General features: G+C 37.8%; 1 protein-coding gene across 1 annotated transcript; it reads left to right on the top strand.

Moving 5' to 3' along the window:
- The first annotated feature begins 21,765 nt into the window (after positions 1-21,765).
- LOC123914981 lies at positions 21,766-23,976 on the top strand. Its single transcript, XM_045966142.1, has 2 exons — positions 21,766-23,482; positions 23,549-23,976. Exons 1-2 carry the CDS (start codon positions 21,766-21,768, stop codon positions 23,974-23,976), a joined length of 2,145 nt encoding a protein of 714 aa, XP_045822098.1.
- The last annotated feature ends 333 nt before the right edge of the window (positions 23,977-24,309 follow it).

Genomic DNA, 24,309 nt, shown 5'->3' with positions numbered 1-24,309 from the left:
ATGTGCTCGCTAGGCGAAGAATGAACCTCGCTGAGTCTCGCTAAGTCTTGCTATATCCTGTGAATGTTTTTGACTTGTCTCGCCGGGAACTCGCTAGCTTTTGCTAAGCGAGGGAGCCAGACAAGAATTTTATTTTGTTGATGTCGTGTCCTAAGTTGATTGGATGTGAGTTTCTTGTCTTCTTGTGTTTGTTAGGACTAGAATAAATGTGAATATGGATTATTGCGTTGCAATGTTCATTTTTCTTGTGTTGTTTTAATTTCCTAACTTTGAGAAGTGAGGGGAGTATAGGTTACTTGGATGCTTGCATGATTTTGTGTAGGTGTTTAGGTATCGTGGGTTAGGTTTTGTCCCTTGTATGCGACATTCGTGTAAACGATGTCGATACTAGTTTCTTCTTAGGAAGAATATGTTTAGAGACGATAGAACCGTTAGGTGTGAGCACCAGAAGTTCTAGTGGAAGAGTGTAGGTGGGTTTGAGATAAGTGGGGGAGAAGGTTATATCCCTCCGAGATGTTTCGATCGTGAGAAGATGAGATGAGTAGAGATGTTCTTGAAGCGGAATATTCAGGAATTGGCGACGTTGTTCGAAGTGGAATGAATAGGAGCAACAAGTTGTGAGAAACTACTAGAAGAAAAGTTGTCGGACCAAGTGTTTCGCCGTGAGGCGTTAGTGAGATTGGTTAAGTGAGATGAAGAGTATTCGGAATGATTGGAAATCGTGTGTTGCACTAAAAGTATGGAGACGTGTTTTGTGGACCAAAGTTGAAGTACCTGTTTGATCGAAATGAGTCGAATATGAAGAAGAGGGAGTGATTGAGATTCTTGAGGAGGTGATGATTTTGAAGTAAGTTGTCATCCAAGTGGATCGGATGTTGTACCGGATTCTTGAGTAAGAAGCTTTATGTGAGTCGTGCATATGGTAGTATGTTGAATTGGTTGAACAAGTCGGAGTTCTAAGTCTAGTGTGCGAGGTGATTTCTAGAAGAGGTTTGAGAAACTTAGAGAAAGAGATGTGAAGATTAGTGAACTGTTGGTGTTAATTAATTGATGAAGGGAAGTAGGTTTTAAAGTAGATGAGAATGGAATTGAGAAATATCATAATAGGATTGGTATGTTTGTTGAATCGTTGGAAGTGAGGATTGTATGAGTAGTCGAGTTTATTCGAAGATGGAAGTAGGATAACAATTCGAAAGATTTTGTGAGAGGCTTGCCAAAGAAAGGGTAATTGGATTTGGATAATGATAGGGCAATTTGTGTCGAAGTTGAATGAGAACGTAGAGTCTTGGAGGTTGAGATGAAGCTAAGTGAGTAGTAACGTCTTAGAATGAATTGAAATAAGAAAGTTATCCGTTGGAGAACGTGTTGAGAATGAGTAGTAGGAGGTCATGTTGGAAATGACTTGTGTTAAGTGAGAATTTGCGAAAAGGATTACCGCACATGTGAGTAGATGTTGTGTTTGAGCACATATAGTAAGGGGTTGAAGGTGATGCCTAAGGTAAGTGTCAGAGAGCATTTGGTAGTGCCCACAAGATAAGAGTGAATAAGTATTTGCTAAGGAATTTGGATTCATGGAATGGAAGAGTCGGTAGAGACTAGTTTTGTTAGGTGCATCGTGGATGTTGATGAGGTATGGTCACAATCGGTGACAATGAAGTAAAGGATTTTAAATTGTTTCATCATGGATGATGAAACGGTAGTGACTTGGCGCATAACTTAAAATGTATTTGGACGAGAATTTTGGAAATTTTCTAGAGATGTCATATTGGGATTAGACAAGGAGTCATGAGTAAGAATACTAAGACAAAGGTTGATTAGAATTTTATGGATGGGATTAGATCGTATGACGAGTATTTGGAGCCTTGTGGATTTAATTCGATGAGTGAATAAACGGAGAAGAGTGTGCTTGTTGCAATACAAGATGATGAGGAACATCGATAGATGGATTATGGGCAAATTGAAGATGTCGTTTGGAATCAACGAGATAGAGGTTATGATTGTTTGGAGAACCAATTTTAGGCGGTAGCCTAATTTTGAAGTGGCGAATTGCTAAGGGATTAAGGAGAAGTGGTATTGGAAAATGTTTGCGTTAAGGAATGCAAAGGTTGGTTGAGAGATTACTTGGGAATAGAGTAGTCGTATTGGATTCGACTCAATGTGAGAAAAGGAATTTGACGGTTAGAGACGGTAGTTTTTAGCATGTATCAATGAAGTTTGAGAATGTGGTCATCAAGTGATTGTTGGAATTGAATTATCGAGTGATATGTTGGAATAAGATTCGAATATGAATAAGTGGTGTAGCACGATTAAGTGATCCATGAGGGAATCAGAGACTTATAGGATTTGTGGAGTTATGGAGTTGTGGAAGTATCTTTTCGGAGTGTGTTCGATTAGTTGTACCTGTTTTGGGGTAGAGTTGTGAGTACCGTAGAATGTGAGTCTGTGGATGTTTCGTGTGAAGTTGACGTTTTAGCGGTTTGATAAGAATGGTTTATACCGATATCATGATTGTTGAATATTTATCGACAAATTGAGGAACTGGCCGTCCTTGATCTCTTGTTGATAAATGGACAAAAATTGTGTTGGATGGGATAAACTAATTTTGTCAAACTTGGTAATGTGTAGCGTTTTGAGCGTTTTGTTGGAGGGTCGGATACAGGAGTTATCCGGAGTTGCTTTAGTTGCGTAATTTTCGAGGGCGAAAATCTTTTAAGTGGGGGAGAGTTGTAACGACCCAATTTTCGTATTATTATTTTTATGTGTTAAAATATTTTATTTTAACGTGGCATTTTAATTAAGTTAATAACTTGAGTTATTTATCGAGTACTTTAGTTATTAAGCGAATAGTGAGAGTTAACGCGTTATTGGGCCAAGCCAATTGGGCTTGAGGCCCAATGGGCCTTGTGAGTGTGAGGGGGCGCCCATAAGGGCATAGTGAGGAAGAGAATTCATTTCTCATGTTCCTTTTGTGTTCTTGAGAGGAGAAGAGAGAGCTTGAGGAGCTAGGGCAAGAAGGAGAGCTAGGGATTCGAGATCTTCGTCGTGTTTTCTTCGAATCCAGGTAAGAGAGTAGATTTCATATTCGTGGGTGACCCGAGGAAGGGGAGAATGTCGATTTCTCCTCACCCGAACTTCCTCCACCCCATTTTCGTTTTAGATTGGAATGGATTTTCTTGATGGAAATCGTTCCTAAGGTTCTTAATATGTTTAACATGCTTGTAACATGATTAATGAACGGAAATATTTGCTAAAAACGAGTTTTCTAATGGATTAAACTCAAGAACTTAGTGTTCTTGAGAGTTTTGATGAAATGGTGTAAATCCTTACTTTTTCGATGTTAACGATGTAGATCGGGAAAACTAACCGTCCTTTTATGCTTAAACATGTTTGTTACACTTGAATATGAACTTATTTGGGGTTTATAACATGAAAAATGGTTTATGTGAGAGTTTTGAGAGTTTAGAGTTTGAAATGAGAAATGTAGAAAATTGTTATCTATGAGGTCTGAACCTTTACGTGCATTTTTGACCCCTTTTCGTTGTGAACTGGTTTTAGTGGCCAACATAAAAGTTGTAGCCCTGTTTGTTAGCTTTCCAACGAGTATATGTGCGTCTCCATTGGACTTTCGTAGCCCAAGTTATGATCGTTGCAATGAGAGGCTGTCCTGCAGAAATCCTGCACAATTTGTCTGTGGCGCACCGTTTTAGAGGAGTGGCGCCCAGGCGCCCAGAGAAGTCTGGAAATTCCATTTAGATTCTGTTTTGTGACGAAGGCTGGCGCCCCAGCGCAGACACTGTTCTCAGGATTGAAAATGTTGACTTTTGGTTGACTTTTGAGGGTTTTCGACCCCGGAACCTATTTTACTCAGTTTTCGTGTAGACTCCGATTCCGGTGTTTGTTTTATGAGTTGATCCATGCTTAATGTAGTTGTTATATATTAATTGCATGAGGGTTGTGTTGATGTTTATGTGATGATAGCTTGTTGATGAATGATGATGTTTATTTAAATGTCAAAGAAGTATATTAAGGTGTTAATCAACTTAATAAAGAAGGATATTAGAGTATGTTATTCTAATAAAGAAGTATATCGAATTATGTTATTCGATAAAGAAGGATATTAAGGTATTGATTATCTTAATAAAGACGGACGTTGGATAGTGTTCCACGTTATTGTTGACGGGCTATATGCCAAAATTGTTGATGAATATATTCATGAGTGTTGAGTACATGCATCATGAATATTTAGGGATATTGGCTTGCCCAATAAAGAAGGATATCGAACTATATTGTTTGATAAGGAAGGATATCGGAGGTGAAATACCCTGATAAAGAAGATGGTACCACATGCATTAGAGGTGTCTAGAGGACATAGCATGAATGTGAAGCATTAGATTGCATTAGGGATTATGTGTGCATTTATGATAAATAATGTTTGACACATACTTGGTAAATGTTGATTGTTAATCCGTATGTGAGGAGCAGAGTCCGTCATGACTATAAAATGAACAACGCAGAGTCCGTCATGACTATAAAATGAACAACGCAGAGTCCGTCATGACTATAAATTGAACAACGCAGAGTCCGTCATGACTATAAATTGAACAACGCAGAGTCCGTCATGACTATAAATTGAACAACGCAGGGTCCGTCATGACCATAATCTGAACAATGTATTTGTTGATGTTTTGGTATTGTCCGAGACGACGTGAAACTATATGTTTGGTATATAATTGTAGATGATTGATTATGTGATAAATGAAGTAATATGCATGATATATGAATATGCATGAATGATGGTGATGTATATGTATAATGTATGATTATGCATGTTTTTATGAAGAAGTGTTTAAGTACAATTTACTTACACTTGTATTATTTTGAGTATGTTATCTAACTCTCTTTTATGTGTTATGTGCTGGACCGTTGGGGGTCCAGATTTTACAGGATTTTGTGGTATTCGATGTTGAGTCGTCGGTGAAGCTCCGCTCTGATCGTGACACGGGAAAGGGTTGTATTTAGACTATAGGGTCTTTATGACTTTCGATATTTATTTGTAAAACTATACATTTTGAGAAATGATTATTTTGTATAAGCACTGTTTTTACTAATTAATTACATTAGTATTATTTTGATAGAGGAGTGTAATACTCGAACCAATATTCAATAAATTAAATGTGATTTTCCGTTGCGTATTTTGAAAAAGATTTTACTAAAGGTAGAAATATATAAATAATGGGTTTGGGTGTTACATTCTCCACATGGATTGTGCCAAAATTACTAGTTTCGCTTAGGAATAGTTTTGCATTCGCTTTGTTGATTAGAGATAGTTGTGCGGGTAAAAGTGAAACATAGTGTTAGGGCCTCGTTGGTTATACAATATCGTTAGATCTTTTAGGGAGAGTTTGTCATCCATTTGAGTCTCACAAGACGCGAAAGATTAATCTCTGAAGTTGCGTGCGGAGGATATTCAGTTTACACTTAAAAAAATATTGGTTTTTGTATCCCTATAGAACGTAGGAGAGCACTTGTTAAGAAGATTCGTCGTATGTTGAAGTTAGATTGGGAAGATAGCATAAAACTAATTAGCTGGCGAATACATTAGCCAATATGGTTGTTCCTTGATTTCTAGTTTTGTTTTTCTTATTATCCGAGTGCTTTTAGGCATATATTGTTAACAGATGTTTTTAATTTGGTTCTAATATTGTTAAACTGATTGCGAGTCCTTGAGAACGACCAAGGTTAACCACCTTGTACTACCATTATTTTGAATTTATTTTGATCATGGAACGACTGTGATCACAATACAAATAATGGTTTAACAAGTATAATTATAAAAAACTCTTGTAGAAGCAACAATAATATTTTAGAAGAAATGTGTGTGTATTAAAAAAAATAATGAAATGTATTAAGAGAACTCTCAAAATCATAAAACTTGATTTAAATTAACGGGAGAGACTAAAAGAATAACATCTTTTGAATTTTGAGAAACTGAGTTCAAGCAAAAAAAACTTAATATGACTTAAACATATAAACACAATAATTGGTAGAACTAAAATCTTATTTAAATCGTATTCATTTATTGTATAAATTGTTTTGATGCCTAGAATTTGGGTTTCTATGCAGTCGGTCCTCTAACGTGCCCATAACCTGCCTAATTATTGTGACTCGGCAATTCGGCTGATATTGGAGCATAATCTATGGAGAAAAATCCAGAATCCAAATTATCTTCCACTTCTTTTATCTTAAACATTTCAGCATGTACTTCACTATGTTCTTGAGCTTTGTTGGCATCTTCGCTACTTTGGTTGCTTCTTTCTTTTAATACTCTTGCTGCATAAAAAAATAAATAAACTTAATACAAACTAATTAACAAGGAAATTACAAATTTTAAATTTTCTAAATCCAATGTTCTAATTTTTTTTAGCTATGGACATTTGAAGCAAAAAATTCCTCTAACTTGAATATGGATTGAGAAGAAGCAGAGGAACACAAAAATCACAAGAAAGCATTTGTTTTGTGTAGCGACCATCTTAAAACAATATAGACTTGCACGTTCTAGGTCTATGATTTTTTTTTCCTCTTGTCTTGAATATACTATATGGATATGCTAACTTTAGGTCATATATATATATATATACACACACGCATTTTGGCAGCATCTTAGCTACCTAGTTAATTGGTGATTTTACTAAAAATGATAATAACATAAAATTTATGTAACTGGTAATATTACATTGAAATATTCAATGTTATAGCAATACATTGAGAATCATAGTAATATTACATCAAATATGTACACAAAAAAGAATTATACATTGAAATATTATTGTTTTACAAGGATACATTGAATATTATTTTTATTATGATTATTATAATTGTTACTATTTATTAGTTGGAAAATATTTATTACATTTAAATAGCCGTCGATATTTATCTATTTTTTACTTCTCTCATACTAGTGCTAGCATGGATAAAATTGCAAAATTTATAAGGCGACCACATAAAGTCACCGCATATGTGTGTAAGCTATCCCAACTGGACACTCCGGATTATATGTGTGGCTGATCCTCTACACATGGGGGGCCCTAGTACAATTAAACTCTAATATTCTTTTATATAAGCATTCATACACAAATTTCAATGTATGATATATGCGCCTCCAATTTAGCATTTCTGTACCTCATTCAAATACTGACTTGAGCATCAGAGTGTTAACATTTTAGCAGGTACTTTTCCCCTCCAAACGGAGGAATCACACCAATCATCATCAACCGTGAGCTCTACCAGCTGAACTTTCACCATTGAGACTATCATTTTTTAATGCCTCAGTTCACTAACACAATTTTTTTTTGTGTTATGAGAGTTGAGTGTTTTAAAAGTATTGAGCTCAATTCTTGCTCATAATATATTGGGAAATTACTAATATAACTCAGGTATTTTTATTATTGATGGTGGATCTGCAAGTGCACAGAATCGCAACCAAGTAATAAAATGATAAGGTATCGTTCTCCACATGGATTGTGCTAGAATTACTAGTTTCGCTTAGGAATAGTTTTGCATTCGCTTTGTTGATTAGAGATAGTTGTGCGGGTAAAAGTGAAACATAGTGTTAGGGCCTCGTTGGTTATACAATATCGTTAGAACTTTTAGGTAGAGTTTGTCATCCATTTGAGTCTCACAAGACGCCAAAGATTAATCTCTGAAGTTGCGTGCGGAGGATATTCAGTTTACACTTAAAAAAATATTGGTTTTTGTATCCCTATAGACCGTAGGAGATCACTTGTTAAGAAGATTCGTCGTATGTTGAAGTTAGATTGGGAAGATAGCATTAAACTAATTAGTTGGCGAATACATTAGCCAATATGGTTGTTCCTTGATCTCTAGTTTTGTTTTTCTTATTATCCGAGTGCTTTTAGGCATATATTGTTAACAGATGTTTTTTATTTGGTTCTAATATTGTTAAACTGATTGCGAGTCCTTGAGAACGACCAAGGTTAACCACCTTGTACCCATTATTTTGAATTTATTTTGATCATGGAACGACAGTGATCACAATACAAATAATGGTTTAACAAGTATAATTATAAAAAACTCTTGTAGATGCAACAATAATATTTTAGAAGAAATGTGTGTGTATTAAAAAAAATAATGAAATGTATTAAGAGAACTCTCAAAATCATAAAACTTGATTTAAATTAACGGGAGAGACTAAAAGAATAACATCTTTTGAATTTTGAGAAACTGAGTTCAAGCAAAAAAAACTTAATATGACTTAAACATATAAACCCAATAATTGGTAGAACTAAAATCTTATTTAAATCGTATTCATTTATTGTATAAATTGTTTTGATGCCTAGAATTTGGGTTTCTATGCAGTCGGTCCTCTAACGCGCCCATAACCTGCCCAATTATTGTGACTCGGCGATTCGGTTGATATTGGAGCATAATCTATGAAGAAAAATCCAGAATCCAAATTATCTTCCACTTCTTTTATCTTAAACATTTCAGCATGTACTTCACTATGTTCTTGAGCTTTATTGGCATCTTCGCTACTTTGGTTGCTTCTTTCTTTTAATACTCTTGTTGCATAAAAAAATAAATAAACTTAATACAAACTAATTAACAATGAAATAACAAATTTTAAATTTTCTAAATCCAATGTTCTAATATTTTTTTAGCTATGGACATTTGAAGCAAAAAATTCCTCTAACTTGAATATGGATTGAGAAGAAGCAGAGGAACACAAAAATCACAAGAAAGCATTTGTTTTGTGTAGCAACCATCTTAAAACAATATAGACTTGCACGTTCTAGGACTATGATTTTTTTTTCCTCTTGTCTTGAATATACTATATGGATATGCTAACTTTAGGTCATATATATATATACACACACGCATTTTGGCAGCATCTTAGCTACCTAGTTAATTGGTGATTTTACTAAAAATGATAATAACATAAAATTTATGTAACTGGTAATATTACATTGAAATATTCAATGTTATAGCAATACATTGAGAATCATAGTAATATTACATCGAATATGTACACAAAAAAGAATTATACATTGAAATATTATTGTTTTACAAGGATACATTGAATATTATTTTTATTATTATTATTATAATTGTTACTATTTATTAGTTGGAAAATATTTATTACATTTAAATAGCCGTTGATATTTATCTATTTTTTACTTCTCTCATACTAGTGTTAGCATGGATAAAATTGCAAAATTTATAAGGCGACCACATAAAGTCACCGCATATGTTTGTAAGCTATCCCAGCTGGACACTCCGGATTATATGCGTGGCTGATCCTCTACACATGGGGGGTCCTACTACAATTAAACTCTAATATTCTTTTATATAAGCATTCATACACAAATTTCAATGTATGATATATGCGCCTCCAATTTAGCATTTCTCTACCTCATTCAAATATTGACTTGAGCGTCGGAGTGTTAACTTTTTAGCAGGTACTTTTCCCCTCCAAACGGAGGAATCACACCAATCATCATCAACCGTGAGCTCTACCAGCTGAATTTTCACCATTGAGACTATCATTTTTTTAACGCCTCAGTTCACTAACACAATTATTTTTTGTGTTATGAGAGTTGAGTGTTTTAAAAGTATTCAGATCAATTCTTGCTCATAATATATTGGGAAATTACTAATATAACTCAGGTATTTTTATTATTGATGGTGGATCTACAAGTGCACAGAATCGCAACTAAGTAATAAAGTGATAAGTTATCGTTCTCCACATGGATTGTGCCAGAATTACAAGTTTCGCTTAGGAATAGTTTTGCATTCGCTTTATTGTTTAGAGATAGTTGTGCGGGTAAAAGTGAAACATAGTGTTAGGGCCTTGTTGGTTATACAATAGCGTTAGAACTTTTAGGGAGAGTTTGTCATCCATTTGAGTCTCACAAGACGCGAAAGATTAATCTCTGAAGTTGCGTGCGGAGGATATTCAGTTTACACTTAAAAAATATTGGTTTTTGTATCCCTATAGACCGTAGGAGATCACTTGTTAAGAAGATTCGTCGTATGTTGAAGTTAGATTGCGAAGATAGCATAAAACTAATTAGCTGGCGACTACATTAGCCAATATGGTTGTTCCTTGATCTCTAGTTTTGTTTTTCTTATTATCTGAGTGCTTTTAAGCATATATTGTTAACTGGTGTTTTTAATTTGGTTCTAATATTGTTAAACTGATTGCGAGTCCTTGAGAACGACCAAGGTTAACCACCTTGTACTACTATTATTTTAAATTTATTTTGATCACGGAACGACAGTGATCACAATACAAATAATGGTTTAACAAGTATAATTATAAAAAACTCTTGTAGATGCAACAATAATATTTTAGAAGAAATGCGTGTGTATTAAAAAAAATAATGAAATGTATTAAGAGAACTCTCAAAATCATAAAACTTTATTTAATTTAACGGGAGAGATTAAAAGAATAACATCTTTTGAATTTTGAGAAACTGAGTTCAAGCAAAAAAAACTTAATATGACTTAAACATATAAACACAATAATTGGTAGAACTAAAATCTTATTTAAATCGTATTCATTTATTGTATAAATTGTTTTGATGCCTAGAATTTGGGTTTCTATGCAGTCGGTCCTCTAACGCGCCCATAACCTGCCCAATTATTGTGACTCGGCGGTTCAGCTGATATTGGAGCATAATCTATGAAGAAAAATCCAGAATCCAAATTATCTTCCACTTCTCTTGTAACACCCCGTTTTTCAAAGCATAAAAAGGGGTATTATTTTTTTTTTTTTTAAATCAACACGCTTAAATAAAATGGCGCGCGTGAACGCCCGCAGCTATCTCGGCAATTCGTCATTCAATAGAAAATAAATATAACATCAACACAATATATTACAGGGCTTCCTCGAAGCAAAGTGTGTACCTGAATAATTTACATACAACGGATATAGCAAGTTCATCAACCAAAAAGACACGAGTCATGAACCGAATATATCACAAGGCCCAACGGCACTAACATGTCTGAGTATAATGTATAAAACATACAGTCATCCCAAAATATAACCTAGGCACTATGTAACGACCCATTTTTCGTATTCGTATATTTTATTAAATGTTATTTTATTTATTAATTGGCTTTTATTATTTTAGTGAGCGACGAATAATTATTTAGCCGAGCGTAAGTTATTAGACGCGAGAACCTTTGTTTTGGGCTTAATGGGCGTGAGAGGCCATTTGGGCCTAAGCCAATTGGGCTTGGTCCATGACAATAGAAAGTAGTATAAGTAGCAAGTCAAACCCATGAATAGTATCACAACTTGTTTTTCATGAGAAGTTAGAAGTTTGTAAGCTAGAGCTAAGCTAGGGTTTTGGCTAGGAGATTCACGAGCAAGAGAAGAGAGGAAAGGCTTGGATCATCATCTTTGCTAAGGTAAGAGATTAGAATTCATGATTCTTGAGTGGCAAGGAGAGGGGAGATTGTCTATGTCTCCATTCCCGAACTCTCCCACTTAATTTCTTTTAGACTTTTGATTAAGCTTTTGTATGTGAGTGTGATGTTCTTCATCATCACTTTGTATGTGTTAATCACTAGCTTAATTCCATGAAGAATATGTATGTATTTGAATCATGTTTGAAAAGTTTATGAAAGTTACTTAAAATCCAAGAAATTGGCATGATTTTGATTGTTTGATGTATTTGGATGTTTGGAAGGGATGATTAATGTTCCTTGATACCATATATGTTTGAAATTGCTGTTTATAAGAATTTATAACATGTTTGAATGAATTTTTGAGCTGAATCAATGTTAAACCGCCTTAGAAAACTCAAGAACAGATATTTTCTTTCTGGTGTAGTTCCCTAAGCGAACAGGAGCTTCGCTACGCGAACCTGCTCGCCACAAGCTCGCTACCTGTTCGCCATGCACCTGTAATCCTCTGACGTAGTTCGCTGCAGCGAACTGAGCTTAGCTTAGCGAATAGTTCGCTACCTGTTCGCTACTGCTTCGCTTAGCGAACAGTACTGAACCTGCAACTTTTTGTTAATGGTTGTAAGTGTAATTAGGCACTTGTAACATGGTTTAAGGGTATCCTTACATGATTGTTGATACATGTTGATACTGTTAATGCTTATTGTTAATCGTTATATGATTGATAAACGTGTATGCAATAAGTTGTAGCTTAAAGTGAGCAATGTGAGGTTTTGGCATTAATTTGTAATGTTAAGTGAATGTGTTAGGATTGTGTTCCCGCATTCATAAAAGAGTAGCTTCGAGCTAAAGAATATCATATGGTTGATATGTGCATACATACATGCATTCATGATTGTATGTGAACATTGGAAACTTGGGTTCCAATAACGGAAATGGATTATGTGTCCATAATGAAGCTGAGGATCGGATTAGATGAATCCATGAGTCCAGAGTTGCTATCCAACAAGATATAAAACTATGTTGGCTTATCCAAGGGAGATAAGATGGTTCGGTAAGTTCCGACATATCTAGCAAGATATAAAACTGTTCTTGGTCCACTGTTGGTGAGACACTTTGGTACCACATGCATTTAGTCATGTCTAGGGATGGCATGACAGTGAATTGATTGGCATTAGATACATTAGGGTAAATGCGCATATATTTGATAAATGGTATGTGACATTATCTGGTTGATTTGTGTTAAACCTTATTAATTGATAACTGCTTAGTGCGACGTTTTGGCGTGAGTTAGAATATGTATGATAGTTCGAAAGTGTAAGGCTTCTTATACTCCTATGATATGCGATTATGTTTTCTAACTCTCTGCTTTGTGTTATTTGCTGGACCTTTGGGGGTTCAGATATTCAGGCTGAGGACTGTGCCGACGATTAGACTGTTGTTTTAGCTTGCTGTTGAAGTATCTTTTGGTGAGGAGACTTAGCATAGAATTCTCCTTTTAGTACTAGTTTTTGGGTAGAGTTTGTAAATAGTAAATGCTCTGGTAATGTAACATCGAGTCGGGGTTTACGCTTGACTTTCATCGTATATCGGTGTTACCTTTTTTTATATGCTAGTTCTTGTATAAGTGATATCCTTAGGGATGAATATGGCTTATGTATATATATGTATATATATGCATGCTTGGTTTGATTGAATCCGCTGTTGCTTTTCATGTTAAACTTCATGACGCTCTGTGTGTATGCTTGTGTTTTAATTACCGCGTGGCACTCTGCCTTTACACTTGTTGAAAAGTTTTTAAAATTACGTTTTTAAGGGTAGTATGGGTTAGGGTTTTACAGTAGTGGTATCAGAGTAGGTCGGTTCATGTGAACCAATTAGGACTTTTCTTTTCCCCGTATGAGCATGTGTAGGGAACACTGTTAGTACTCTGTAACGTCTAGTTGTGATTCGTTCAGGAATCATGGCTGCTGCGAGAACGAATGCCCAGATTGCGGAAGCTTTGGCCGCACTCACCAACATAGTGGTTAGAGATCATCAACCTGGAAGAGAGGTAGAGATGAGGTTGGAACGGTTCATGAAGCAGAAACCGCCAACATTTACCGGAGGTTACAACCCGGATGGAGCTTACAAGTGGCTGGAGGAACTTGAAATAATTTTTGAAGCAATGGATTGTTCCGAGGAAGGGAAGACAACCCTTGGAACATATGTGTTGCGCGAGGAAGCGAACGTGTGGTGGAAGAACGCCAAGTTGAGGCTAGGACCCAGTGGTATGGCTATACCATGGGCAATGTTCAAAAGGGAATTTTTGGTTAAGTATTTTCCTGTGGATGTGAAAAATAAGAAAGTGGTGGAATTCATGGAACTGAAACAGGGGAATATGACGGTGGCTGACTATGCCGTCAAGTTCGAGACTTTGTGTGCGTTTAGTCCGCATTACAACACTTTGGAAGCGGAGGACGACAAGTGCGTGAAGTTCGAGAGTGGCTTACGCCCGGACATTAAACATATGATTGGATTTTCACAGATAAGGGATTTTGCGACCCTTGTGAACAAGAGTAGGATCTGTGATGAAGATGGTAGGGCAAAGGTGAACTACTACAAAGCTGTGAACGACCAAAAAGGGAAAGGACAAGAGCGCGGAAAACCTTATGACAACCGCGGTAAGGGGAATACAAGTGGTGGTAAGAAGCCGGTGAATGGAAATTGTTACAACTGTGGAGAACGGGGTCATATGTCTTATGATTGCCCGAAGAAAGGGGATAGGTGTAAGAATTGTGGAAAGCTGGGCCACAAGACCGAAGCTTGCAGAGGGAAAGTGGTGTGTTTCAACTGTGGTGAAGAAGGCCACAAGAGTCCGACTTGTAAGAAGCCCAAGAAGGTGATGGGCAAGGTGTTTGCTTTGAGTGGAGAGGATGCTAGCCAAGAGGACAATCTCATTAGAGGTACGTGTTTCATCTATGACACTCCTTTAATTGCGATTATAGATACGGGAGCGACGCATTCTTTTATTTCTTTAGATTGTGTGAAGCGTTTGAGTGTTCCAATAACGGATATGACGGGTAGGATGGAAATAGAAACTCCTGCTAATGGTTCAGTAATTACTCGACAAGTATGTCGTAATTGCCCCGTAACCATTTTTGATAGGCACTTTGGTATGGATTTAGTGTGTATTCCACTTAGTGGTATGGATGTAATTTTTGGTATGAATTAGTTAATCTTTAATCGAATTCATATCAACTGTCGTGAGAAGGCCGTTGTTTTTCCGAAGCCGGAGGAGAACTTGCAATTGATGAGCGGGAAGGAAGTATCGGAATCGTTGAAAGAACATGCCGAGATGTTCATGATGTTTGCATCATTGAAACTCGAAGGAGGAGTTAAGGAAGAAGAGTTACCGATCGTTTGTGAATTCCCAGATGTGTTTCCGGATGATATATCTGACGTGCCTCCGAAGCGAGAGGTAGAGTTTTCTATCGACCTAGTACCTGGAACTAGTCCGATATCGATGGCGCCGTACCGAATGTCAGCGTCTGAGTTGAATGAATTGAAGAAGCAACTCGAAGAGCTGCTTGAGAAGAGGTTTGTTCGGCCAAGTGTTTCGCCATGGGGAGCGTCGGTATTGCTTGTAAAGAAGAAAGATGGAAGCATGAGATTATGTATAGACTATCGTTAGTTGAACAAAGTAACGATCAAGAATAAATATCCACTTCCAAGGATAAATGATTTGATGGATCAACTAGTTGGAGCTTGCGTGTTTAGTAAGATCGATTTGAGATCTGGATACCATCAGATTAGAGTAAAGACGGAAGACATACCTAAGACTGCATTCAGGACGAGGTATGGACACTACGAGTACTCAGTTATGCCGTTTGGTGTGACCAATGCACCCGGAGTTTTCATGGAATATATGAACCGAATTTTCCATTCATTTTTGGATAGATTCGTGGTGGTGTTCATCGACGACATTTTGATTTACTCGAAATCCGAGGAAGAGCACGAAGAGCACTTGAGGATTGTTTTGCAAGTCTTGAAGGAGAAGAAGTTGTATGCCAAGTTGTCGAAGTGTGAATTTTGGATGAAAGAGGTGAGTTTCCTAGGGCATATAATTTCAAGTGGAGGAATCGCGGTAGATCCTGCGAAGGTTGACGCTGTGTCACAGTGGGGAACGCCGGAATCTGTTTCAGAGATTAGAAGTTGTTGGCGTTGTATGGTTGGCCTCATTTTGCTAAAACATGTGGTCCTTCTTGATGTGGAACTACATGCTTCCACCATCCAGTATAAGCAAGATGTTGGGTACAATGCTTCAACATTGGATACCACATCCAGTAGGCCGGACTTGTGTATGTTGAGATCTCGCGCCTATATTCTAAATATGGAATCCACAATAAATGTTCGTTTGTGATAAGGAGCGTTGTCACGTATAATTAATAATGGATCTCGTGATCAAGTTTTGTTTGCTAATCAGATCTTCAAGTTAAGGAAACAAAACATTTTAATTGAAGATTATTCCTTGAAGGAACCTTTAATCAAGCTGTGCTATTGAAGCCTAATTGAAGACCTAGCCTGAGCTAGTGAAGGTTATTTAAAGAATGTTGACACCGTTGTTCAAGTCACTGAAACCAGATTTGAGTCTTACAAAGCGTGAGTTTAGGTTTTAGTATTGTGTCTATTGTGTTCTAAGTCTTGTGTTGATTTTCCACTAGACTAGGAACTGTGTGTCTGTGCATTGTAATATCTCTGGAGCTTCTAAGCAAGGAGATAGTGTGTGTATACCATTCCAAAGCTTTTAAGCACGGAAGTGGTGTGAGTGTTTTATGAAGTGTGTCTTCACCTATTAAATCTAGAATTGTACGATCACAGTGGCTGTGGTCAAGAGGAGGTGAGCGGAGGTTCTCATACCTAGGTGTGTCCTAGGTAGAATATAGCACGGGTGGTGATTAGGTGAGGAGTCATAAACGGGAAGTTTATTGAGGGCTTCAAACTAATACTATCATAGTGGATTCACTCCTGGATTGGTATCCCCCAGAGTAGGCTTATGCTGAACTGGGTTAACAAATTACTGTGTTAATTTTCTTTCAGTTTGTTTAGTTTATTATTCCTTGTGTATGCGCGGTTGGATGTTGGATCATTGATTCACGCATTAAAAGTGTATTATAGTGGTGAAGCGTTGAGTACAACATCTTAATACTAGTGTGCCAGAATTTCAATTGGCATCAGAGCAGGCACCCTGCTCGAAACTCAGTGTGAGCTTCAGGGACGGAAAGTTCTGGTGAGATGGACAAGGAAGGAGGAACGGTTTCTAAACCACCACTGCTAACTGGGCCTGAGAACTATGACTACTGGAAAGCTAAGATGATGGTGTTTCTTAAATCCATTGATAGCAGAACATTGAAAGCTGTAGAAAATGGATGGGAACCCCCAATGGTCATTGATAAGGATGGGAAGATAACAAGTGAAATCAAGCCTAATAAAGACTATTCTAAAGACGAGGATGACTTAGCTCTGGGAAACTCAAAAGCCTTAAATGCCATATTCAATGGGGTGGACATCAACATGTTCAGACTTGTTAAACGATGCACTGTGGCCAAACAGGCGTGGGAAATACTCAGGAAAGCACATGAAGGAACCAACAAGGTAAAGCTGTCCAAACTTCAGATGCTACGCACAAACTTTGAAAATCTGAGTATGAAGGAAGAAGAGACTATTCATGACTTTCACATGAATATTTTAGAATTTGCAAATTCATTTGATGCCTTGGGAGAACCCATATCAGATGAAAAGCTGGTGAGCAAAATTCTCAGATCTCTACCTAAGAGGTTTGACATGAAAGTAACAGCAATAGAAGAATCTCAGGATCTGGCCAACATTCAAGTGGATGAACTAATAGGCTCACTTCAAACATATGAGATGAGCATAAACCAAAGAAAAGAGAAGAAAAACAAAAATTTGGCTTTTACTTCTAATACGGCAGAAGATGAAGAGATAGAGATGGAGAGTGATGAAAGCTTATCTGAAGCCATGGTGTTACTTGGGAGACAGTTCAACCGTATCATGAAGAGGATGGACAAAAGAAATAAATTCAATGGTCCAAGCACCAAATCTGACTTCAACAAACCTGTATCTATTCAAAGGAGGACCAGAAGTGATGACAAAAGTACTTCATCTAGAGGAGTTCAGTGTCATGAATGCGAAGGATTTGGTCATATCAAATCTGAATGCCCTACCTTCCTGAAGAAGAAGAAGAGTCTAGCTGTTACTTGGACAGATGAGGATGATTCAGAAGAAGAAGATGAAGGTGAATCTGCTAAACTTGTCAATGCATTGACAGGTGTCTATGAATCTGATGCTGAATCATGAGATGAAACATCATATGAAGAACTTCTGGCTACCTATAAGGACTTATTCATCAGGAGCAATGAATTCTACAAAGCCTTGGAAAAACAAAAGAAGGCGAATTGCCAACTACAGGCTGAGAAGAATGAATGTCTGGATATAATTAAGACTCTCAACAAAGAGATTGAAAAGCTGAATGAAGACTTGGAGCATGCTAGAAAACAAGTTAGAGTCTTTGCATCAGGAGAAGAAAAGTTTCAAGCCATGCTGTTAAAACAAAGTGCAGGTAAGAAACGTATTGGCTTTGACTATGAGATAGTGGATCAAGAAATGGGTTACAACAAAGCTACAATCACTACCCCCATTGATAAAACTTTTCCTGTTAGTGGTGGGTTACTACCTCCTCATCCTCCCACACATCAGGGAACTGACACATGGTTGAAACCCAAGCAGCATGTCCAGACTAACTCGATGCCTCAACATCCACCTCACCATCGATACAACGGGTCAAGATTTAGGACTAAAAGAAGAAATTGGAGGTGTCATTACTGTGGTAGGAAAGGGCACATCAGACCTTACTGCTACAAGCTGTATGGCTATCCACAGAATTCACGTTCACTTGAATCCAAATCTGAGAACGTGAATGTCAAGAAAGAGTGGAAGAAAAAGGAAGATTGTGTAAGCTTGATAGCTCATACATCTCTGCGGGCATCATCTAGACAAGATTGGTACTTTGACAGTGGATGCTCTAGACACATGACTGGAGTGGAAGGATATCTAGCCAATCTAAGATCCTATGCCACAAGTTTTGTAACTTTTGGAGATGGAGCTAAGGGAGAAATAAAAGGAATTGGGAACCTAATTGACAATGGGCTACCAAACTTAGACAATGTTCTGTTAGTTAAAGGACTTACAGCTAATTTGATTAGCATCAGTCAATTGTGTGACCAAGGCATGAAGGTGAACTTCACACAATCAGAATGTCTTGTTACAGATGGAGAAGGAAGACTGATAATGAAGGGAGTAAGGTCCAAAGACAATTGTTACTTATGGGTATCTGAAGAAGGAAATTATATGTCTACTTGTCTCATAAGCAAAAATGAGGAAGTCAAACTCTGGCATCAAAAGCTGGGTCATCTACACCTGAGAGGAATGAAAAAGGCAATAGCTGAAGAAGCTATCAGAGGATTACCCAAGCTAAAGATAGATGAAGGAACAATATGTGGAGAATGTCAGATAGGCAAACAAACCAAGGTGGCACACCCAAGGCTTCAACATCAAACTACTACCAGAACACTTGAATTGTTACATATGGATTTGATGGGACCTATGCAGACTGAAAGTCTTGGAGGAAAAAGGTATGCTTTTGTTATGGTGGATGATTTCTCTAGATTTACATGGATAGACTTCCTTAGAGAAAAATCAGATAGTTTTGAAACATTTAGAAACTTGTGTGTTCAACTACAAAGAGAAAAGGAGTCTGTTATCATAAGGGTCAGAAGTGATCATGGAAAGGAATTTGAGAATAGCAAATTCTATGATTTCTGTGCAGCAGAAGGTATCCAACCTGAATTCTCTGCTCCCATAACACCACAACAAAATGGTGTTGTTGAGAGAAAGAATAGAACCATTCAAGAGTCTGCTAAGGTAATGCTTCATGCCAAGGGTCTTCCATATCAATTCTGGGCAGAGGCTATGAGTACAGCATGCTACATACACAACCGTGTAACACTTAAAAAGGGAACATCTGCAACCTTATATGAATTATGGAAGGGAAGAAAGCCAACTGTGAAACACTTTCACATTTTTGGGAGTAAATGCTACATTCTTGCTGACAGAGAACCAAGACGAAAACTTGATCCTAAAAGTGAAGAAGGTATATTTCTGGGATACTCTTTGAATAGCAGAGCCTACAGGGTCTATAACTCAAAAACCAAAGTCATTATGGAAACGATCAATGTTGTGATTGATGATGCACCATCCACTCAATCACAGGATGTGGAAACAGATGTTGAACCATCCCCTGACAATTCTGATGAGATGACACAAAGTGAAAAGTCTGAATTAAAAGGTGAGGAATCTGACCAAGACTCTGTACCTGCCCCAGCAAAAGCACCATCTATTAGGACACAGAAGAATCACCCTAAAGATCTAATCATAGGTGATCCAGACCAGGGCATTGCTACAAGAAGAAAGATTGATGCTATCTCAAACACTTGTTTTGTATCAAAATTCGAGCCTAAAAACATAAAAGAGGCTCTTACTGATGAGTTCTGGATTGAAGCAATGCAAGAGGAATTGAATCAATTCAAGAGAAATGAAGTCTGGGATCTTGTTCCAAGACCACATGGAGTAAATGTCATAGGTACTAAATGGATATACAAGAATAAATCTGATGAGAAGGGCACAGTAACAAGGAATAAGGCACGACTGGTAGCTCAAGGCTACACTCAGGTGGAGGGAATCGACTTTGAAGAGACCTTTGCCCCCGTAGCAAGACTAGAATCCATAAGGCTGCTTCTTGGTGTAGCTTGCATCCTCAAACTCAAACTCTACCAAATGGATGTCAAGAGCGCCTTTTTAAATGGGTATCTTCATGAAGAAGTGTTTGTTGAACAGCCCAAAGGTTTCACAGATCCAAATCATCCGGATCATGTCTACAAACTGAAAAAGGCTCTGTATGGCTTGAAACAAGCACCAAGGGCTTGGTATGAAAGGCTAACTGAATTCCTGATCAACCAAGGATACAAGAAAGGTGGAAATGACAAGACCTTGTTTGTCAAAGAAATGAATGGAAACTTGTTGATAGCACAGATATATGTTGATGACATAGTTTTTGGAGGGATGGCGGAACCAATGGTCCAACACTTTGTGAGACAGATGCAGTCTGAATTTGAGATGAGCTTGGTAGGTGAATTAACCTATTTTCTTGGATTACAGGTGAAACAGATGGAAGACACAATATTTGTGTCTCAAAGCAAGTATGCTAAAAATATCATAAAGAAATTTGGCATGGAAAATGCTGCACACAAAAGAACACCTGCTGCCACACATCTAAAATTAACCAAGGATGAGAAAGGTGTAGATGTAGACCAAAGCCTGTACAGAAGCATGATAGGGAGCCCTACTATACCTCACAGCAAGCAGACCTGACATCACCTTTGCTGTTGGTGTGCAAGGTACCAAGCTGAGCCAAAGATGAGCCATCTTACACAAGTAAAAAGAATTTTGAAGTATGTCAATGCAACTTCTGATTATGGAATAATGTATTCCCACACCAACAATGCTAGGTTGATGGGATATTGTGATGCAGATTGGGCTGGATGTGCTGATGACAGAAAAAGCACCTCTGGTGGATGTTTTTACCAAGGAGAGAATCTTATCTCATGGTTTAGCAAGAAACAAAACTGTGTTTCTCTATCCACTGCAGAGGTTGAGTACATTGCAGCTGGGAGTAGTTGCTCTCAATTATTGTGGATGAAGCAGATGCTTAAGGAATACAATGTTGAACAGGATGCTCTAACATTGTACTGTGACAATTTAAGCGCCATAAATATTTCAAAAAATCCTATACAGCACAGTAGAACAAAGCATATTGACATTCGTCATCACTTCATCAGGGATTTAGTGGAAGAAAATATTGTGAAATTGGAGCATGTTGCAACTGAAGAACAGGTAGCTGATATCTTTACCAAAGCATTAGATGCTCATCAATTTGAAAGGCTTAGGGGCAAATTGGGAATTTGCCTACATGAGGAATTATAGCAGTTAAGGCATTATGTGCGCGCAACCGTTTTGTTCTCTAAACTTCAACTATTAGCGCACGTAAATCAAGGAAAGACAAAAGATACTTTCCATAACTTCTCAATTACACGCTATCAACTCTCATATCATCATTATTCCTTTCCAAAACCTTCAACTTCCTCTGAACTCCTTGCTGCGATCTGCAAACACAAATCATTATCTCAAATCATCAAAAACTTCAACAATTTCCTTGTGAAAATGTCTCAATCTTCCGGTTCCGCTCAGATCAAAAACAAAATTGCTGATACTGTGAAAACAAGATCAAAATCTAAGAAGGAAGGATCAACTGTTGTGGTCGATGCGATGCCCATATCAAGTATCCCTGCAACTAGTTCTAAGAAGAAGAAATCTGCAAAATCCACTAAGAAAGTAAGTGAATCGTCTCCTTCAATTTCTATTAAGTCTGTTACTATTAAGTCTAAGAAGAAGAAACCCCAATCTCCTGTAAAAATGGGTTTGAGCATGTCTGATCTATACTTGAGTAAGAATCCTTCTGAAATTGCGAATGTGGAATCGCATGATGTTGCCTCCGGCAAAAATGCGAATGTTGAATCGTCTAATAAAGTTAATGAAGAAAGTGTTAAGTCTGTGTCTGAAAAGGTGAATCAAGAAACCCCCTCTGCTAAGGAAAACCCTAGTTTTGTTGAAACCCTAGGAAAAACCCAAAATGTTGCTGAGAATGTTTGTGTGACCAATAATCCTAGTGGTCCTGAGAATATGGCAGTTCCCACGAATGTCATAACTGATGTTGCTGAAAAATCCCAAGAAAAGGCTGTTGTAACCGATGCTCCAACCGGTGTTGAGCCATCCTCTATACCAACTGATGCTGAGAAGGATGTTGAAGCATCCAAAGGTGGATCTAGCCCACATGCTAACACTGCCACTGGGTCGTTTGGCAGTGGATCTAATACTGAAGCTTCCACTGAAGAGGAAGTAAACAAAGAAAGTACTCCTGAACATGTGGCTGATTCTGAGCCAGAAAATGAAGCTGGTGAGGATTCTGAGAAAGCCACCAATGAAGAACAGGACATAGTGGATGTTGATGAAGTCCCCTCTGAAGAAGATCTGCAACCTCCACCTACTCAGAAAGGAATTGGGAGAAGACTGAGAAGCAGGACCACTACACCTGCACCTGCTGTTACCACTACCCCTGTTGTCACCAAGAAAACAAAGGACAATACTCTGAAGCCTGTCAAGTATGGTCCTAAGAAAGGATGGAGCAAGCCTATACCTCCTCCTGAAAAGAAAAAGGGTGTGCTGAAAAGGAAGAGTGCACCATCAAGTGACTCTGATTTTGAAGCTGAAAAGGATGACTCAAGCATCAAGCCTCCTGCTAAGAAGGCTATGTCTGCTAAGAAGGCCATGTCTCAAGCTGTTGCTCCTGACACTGAAGATTTCCCTTGTGACAATGTCTCATTTCATCTCCCATCTTATGCTCAACGATGGGGAATAATATGCAGAAGAAGATTGGCTTTGGAGAGGGAACTAGGCAAGGATATTCTAGAGTGTGAAGAGATTGTAAGCTTGATCAATGATGCTGGTTTGATCAAAACTGTGTGGGGCTTAGGCTCTTGCTATGAGAAGCTGGTTAGGGAGTTTGTTGTCAACATTCCTATAGGTTGTGACAATCCCTTGGACAAAGAATATCAGAAGGTATATGTTCGAGGAAAATGTGTGACATTCTCTCCAAGTGTGATCAACAAGGTGCTGGGTAATGCTGATGATTCTCACCCTGACATAGAGGTATCTGACAATGTGGTCTGCAAAACTATCACAGCTGAAAAGGTGAAAACCTGGCCCAAGAAGGAGAAGGTACCTGCAGTCAAGCTAACCCAAAAGTATGCCATCTTGAATCGTATTGCATCTGTCAACTGGGTTCCTACTACACATGCATCTGATATTGCTACAAATCTGGGTAAGCTCATTTATATGATTGGTACTGGTACAAAATTTAATGCTGGTCTATATATTTTCAATCAAGTTGTGCAGCATGCTAAGACCTCTGTCACCAAGCAACCCATTGCATTTCCAACTTTGATCTGTGACATCATCTTGTCCCAACATCCTAATATAAGGCATGAGGGTGAGTCTGCTAAGAAAAGGGCAACTCCTCTGGCCATTCATCAGAAGCTGTACAGTAAACAGCATGCTCCAGATATTGTTGGACCATCAAATGCTGCTGCTGACACTCCTATGACAAGGAAGGAGATGATTGCTATGCTGGAAGCAAACTGTAAGGAGCTAGATGAAAAGAAGTTGCAGTTTGAAAGGATGATACATGCTCTCAGGGTTGAAGAGGCTGCAGCTCAAGCAGCTGATGCAGGTGATGATGGTACTAGTGGTGAAGAAGAAGCTGACTCAGATGCTGAAGGAGAAGAAAGTGATTCCTCCCCAAGTGCTTCTGTGTAATTCTGATGTTTCTTTGGATTTTTGTTTTGCATGTCTGTGGGCTGAGCCCTGAATTTAGCACCTAGTGTGCATTGTTTGTAATATTTTGTCTGCACTTTCTGTTCTGCTACTATCTGCACTGCTTTTGGATATTATTTTATGCAGTTCCCATTTTGTCTATTTTGTGGCTAAAAAGGGGGAGTAGTTATTGTATGCCATAATAGATGCTGTGCTATGATGTGCCATCAGATGCTGGATCATCTGAATAATCCTATGCATTGCATGAATTAAGGGGGAGTAAGATGAACTTGGTACTCGATTCTACTTTTGAGGGGGAGCAATATTTTTTTCTGC

Source organism: Trifolium pratense, linkage group LG3 (assembly GCF_020283565.1).
Source record: "Trifolium pratense cultivar HEN17-A07 linkage group LG3, ARS_RC_1.1, whole genome shotgun sequence".
Classification (NCBI taxonomy): Eukaryota; Viridiplantae; Streptophyta; class Magnoliopsida; order Fabales; family Fabaceae; genus Trifolium; species Trifolium pratense.
The sequence above is the reverse complement of the archived record's forward strand: the minus strand, read 5'-3'. Positions and strand labels throughout refer to the sequence as shown.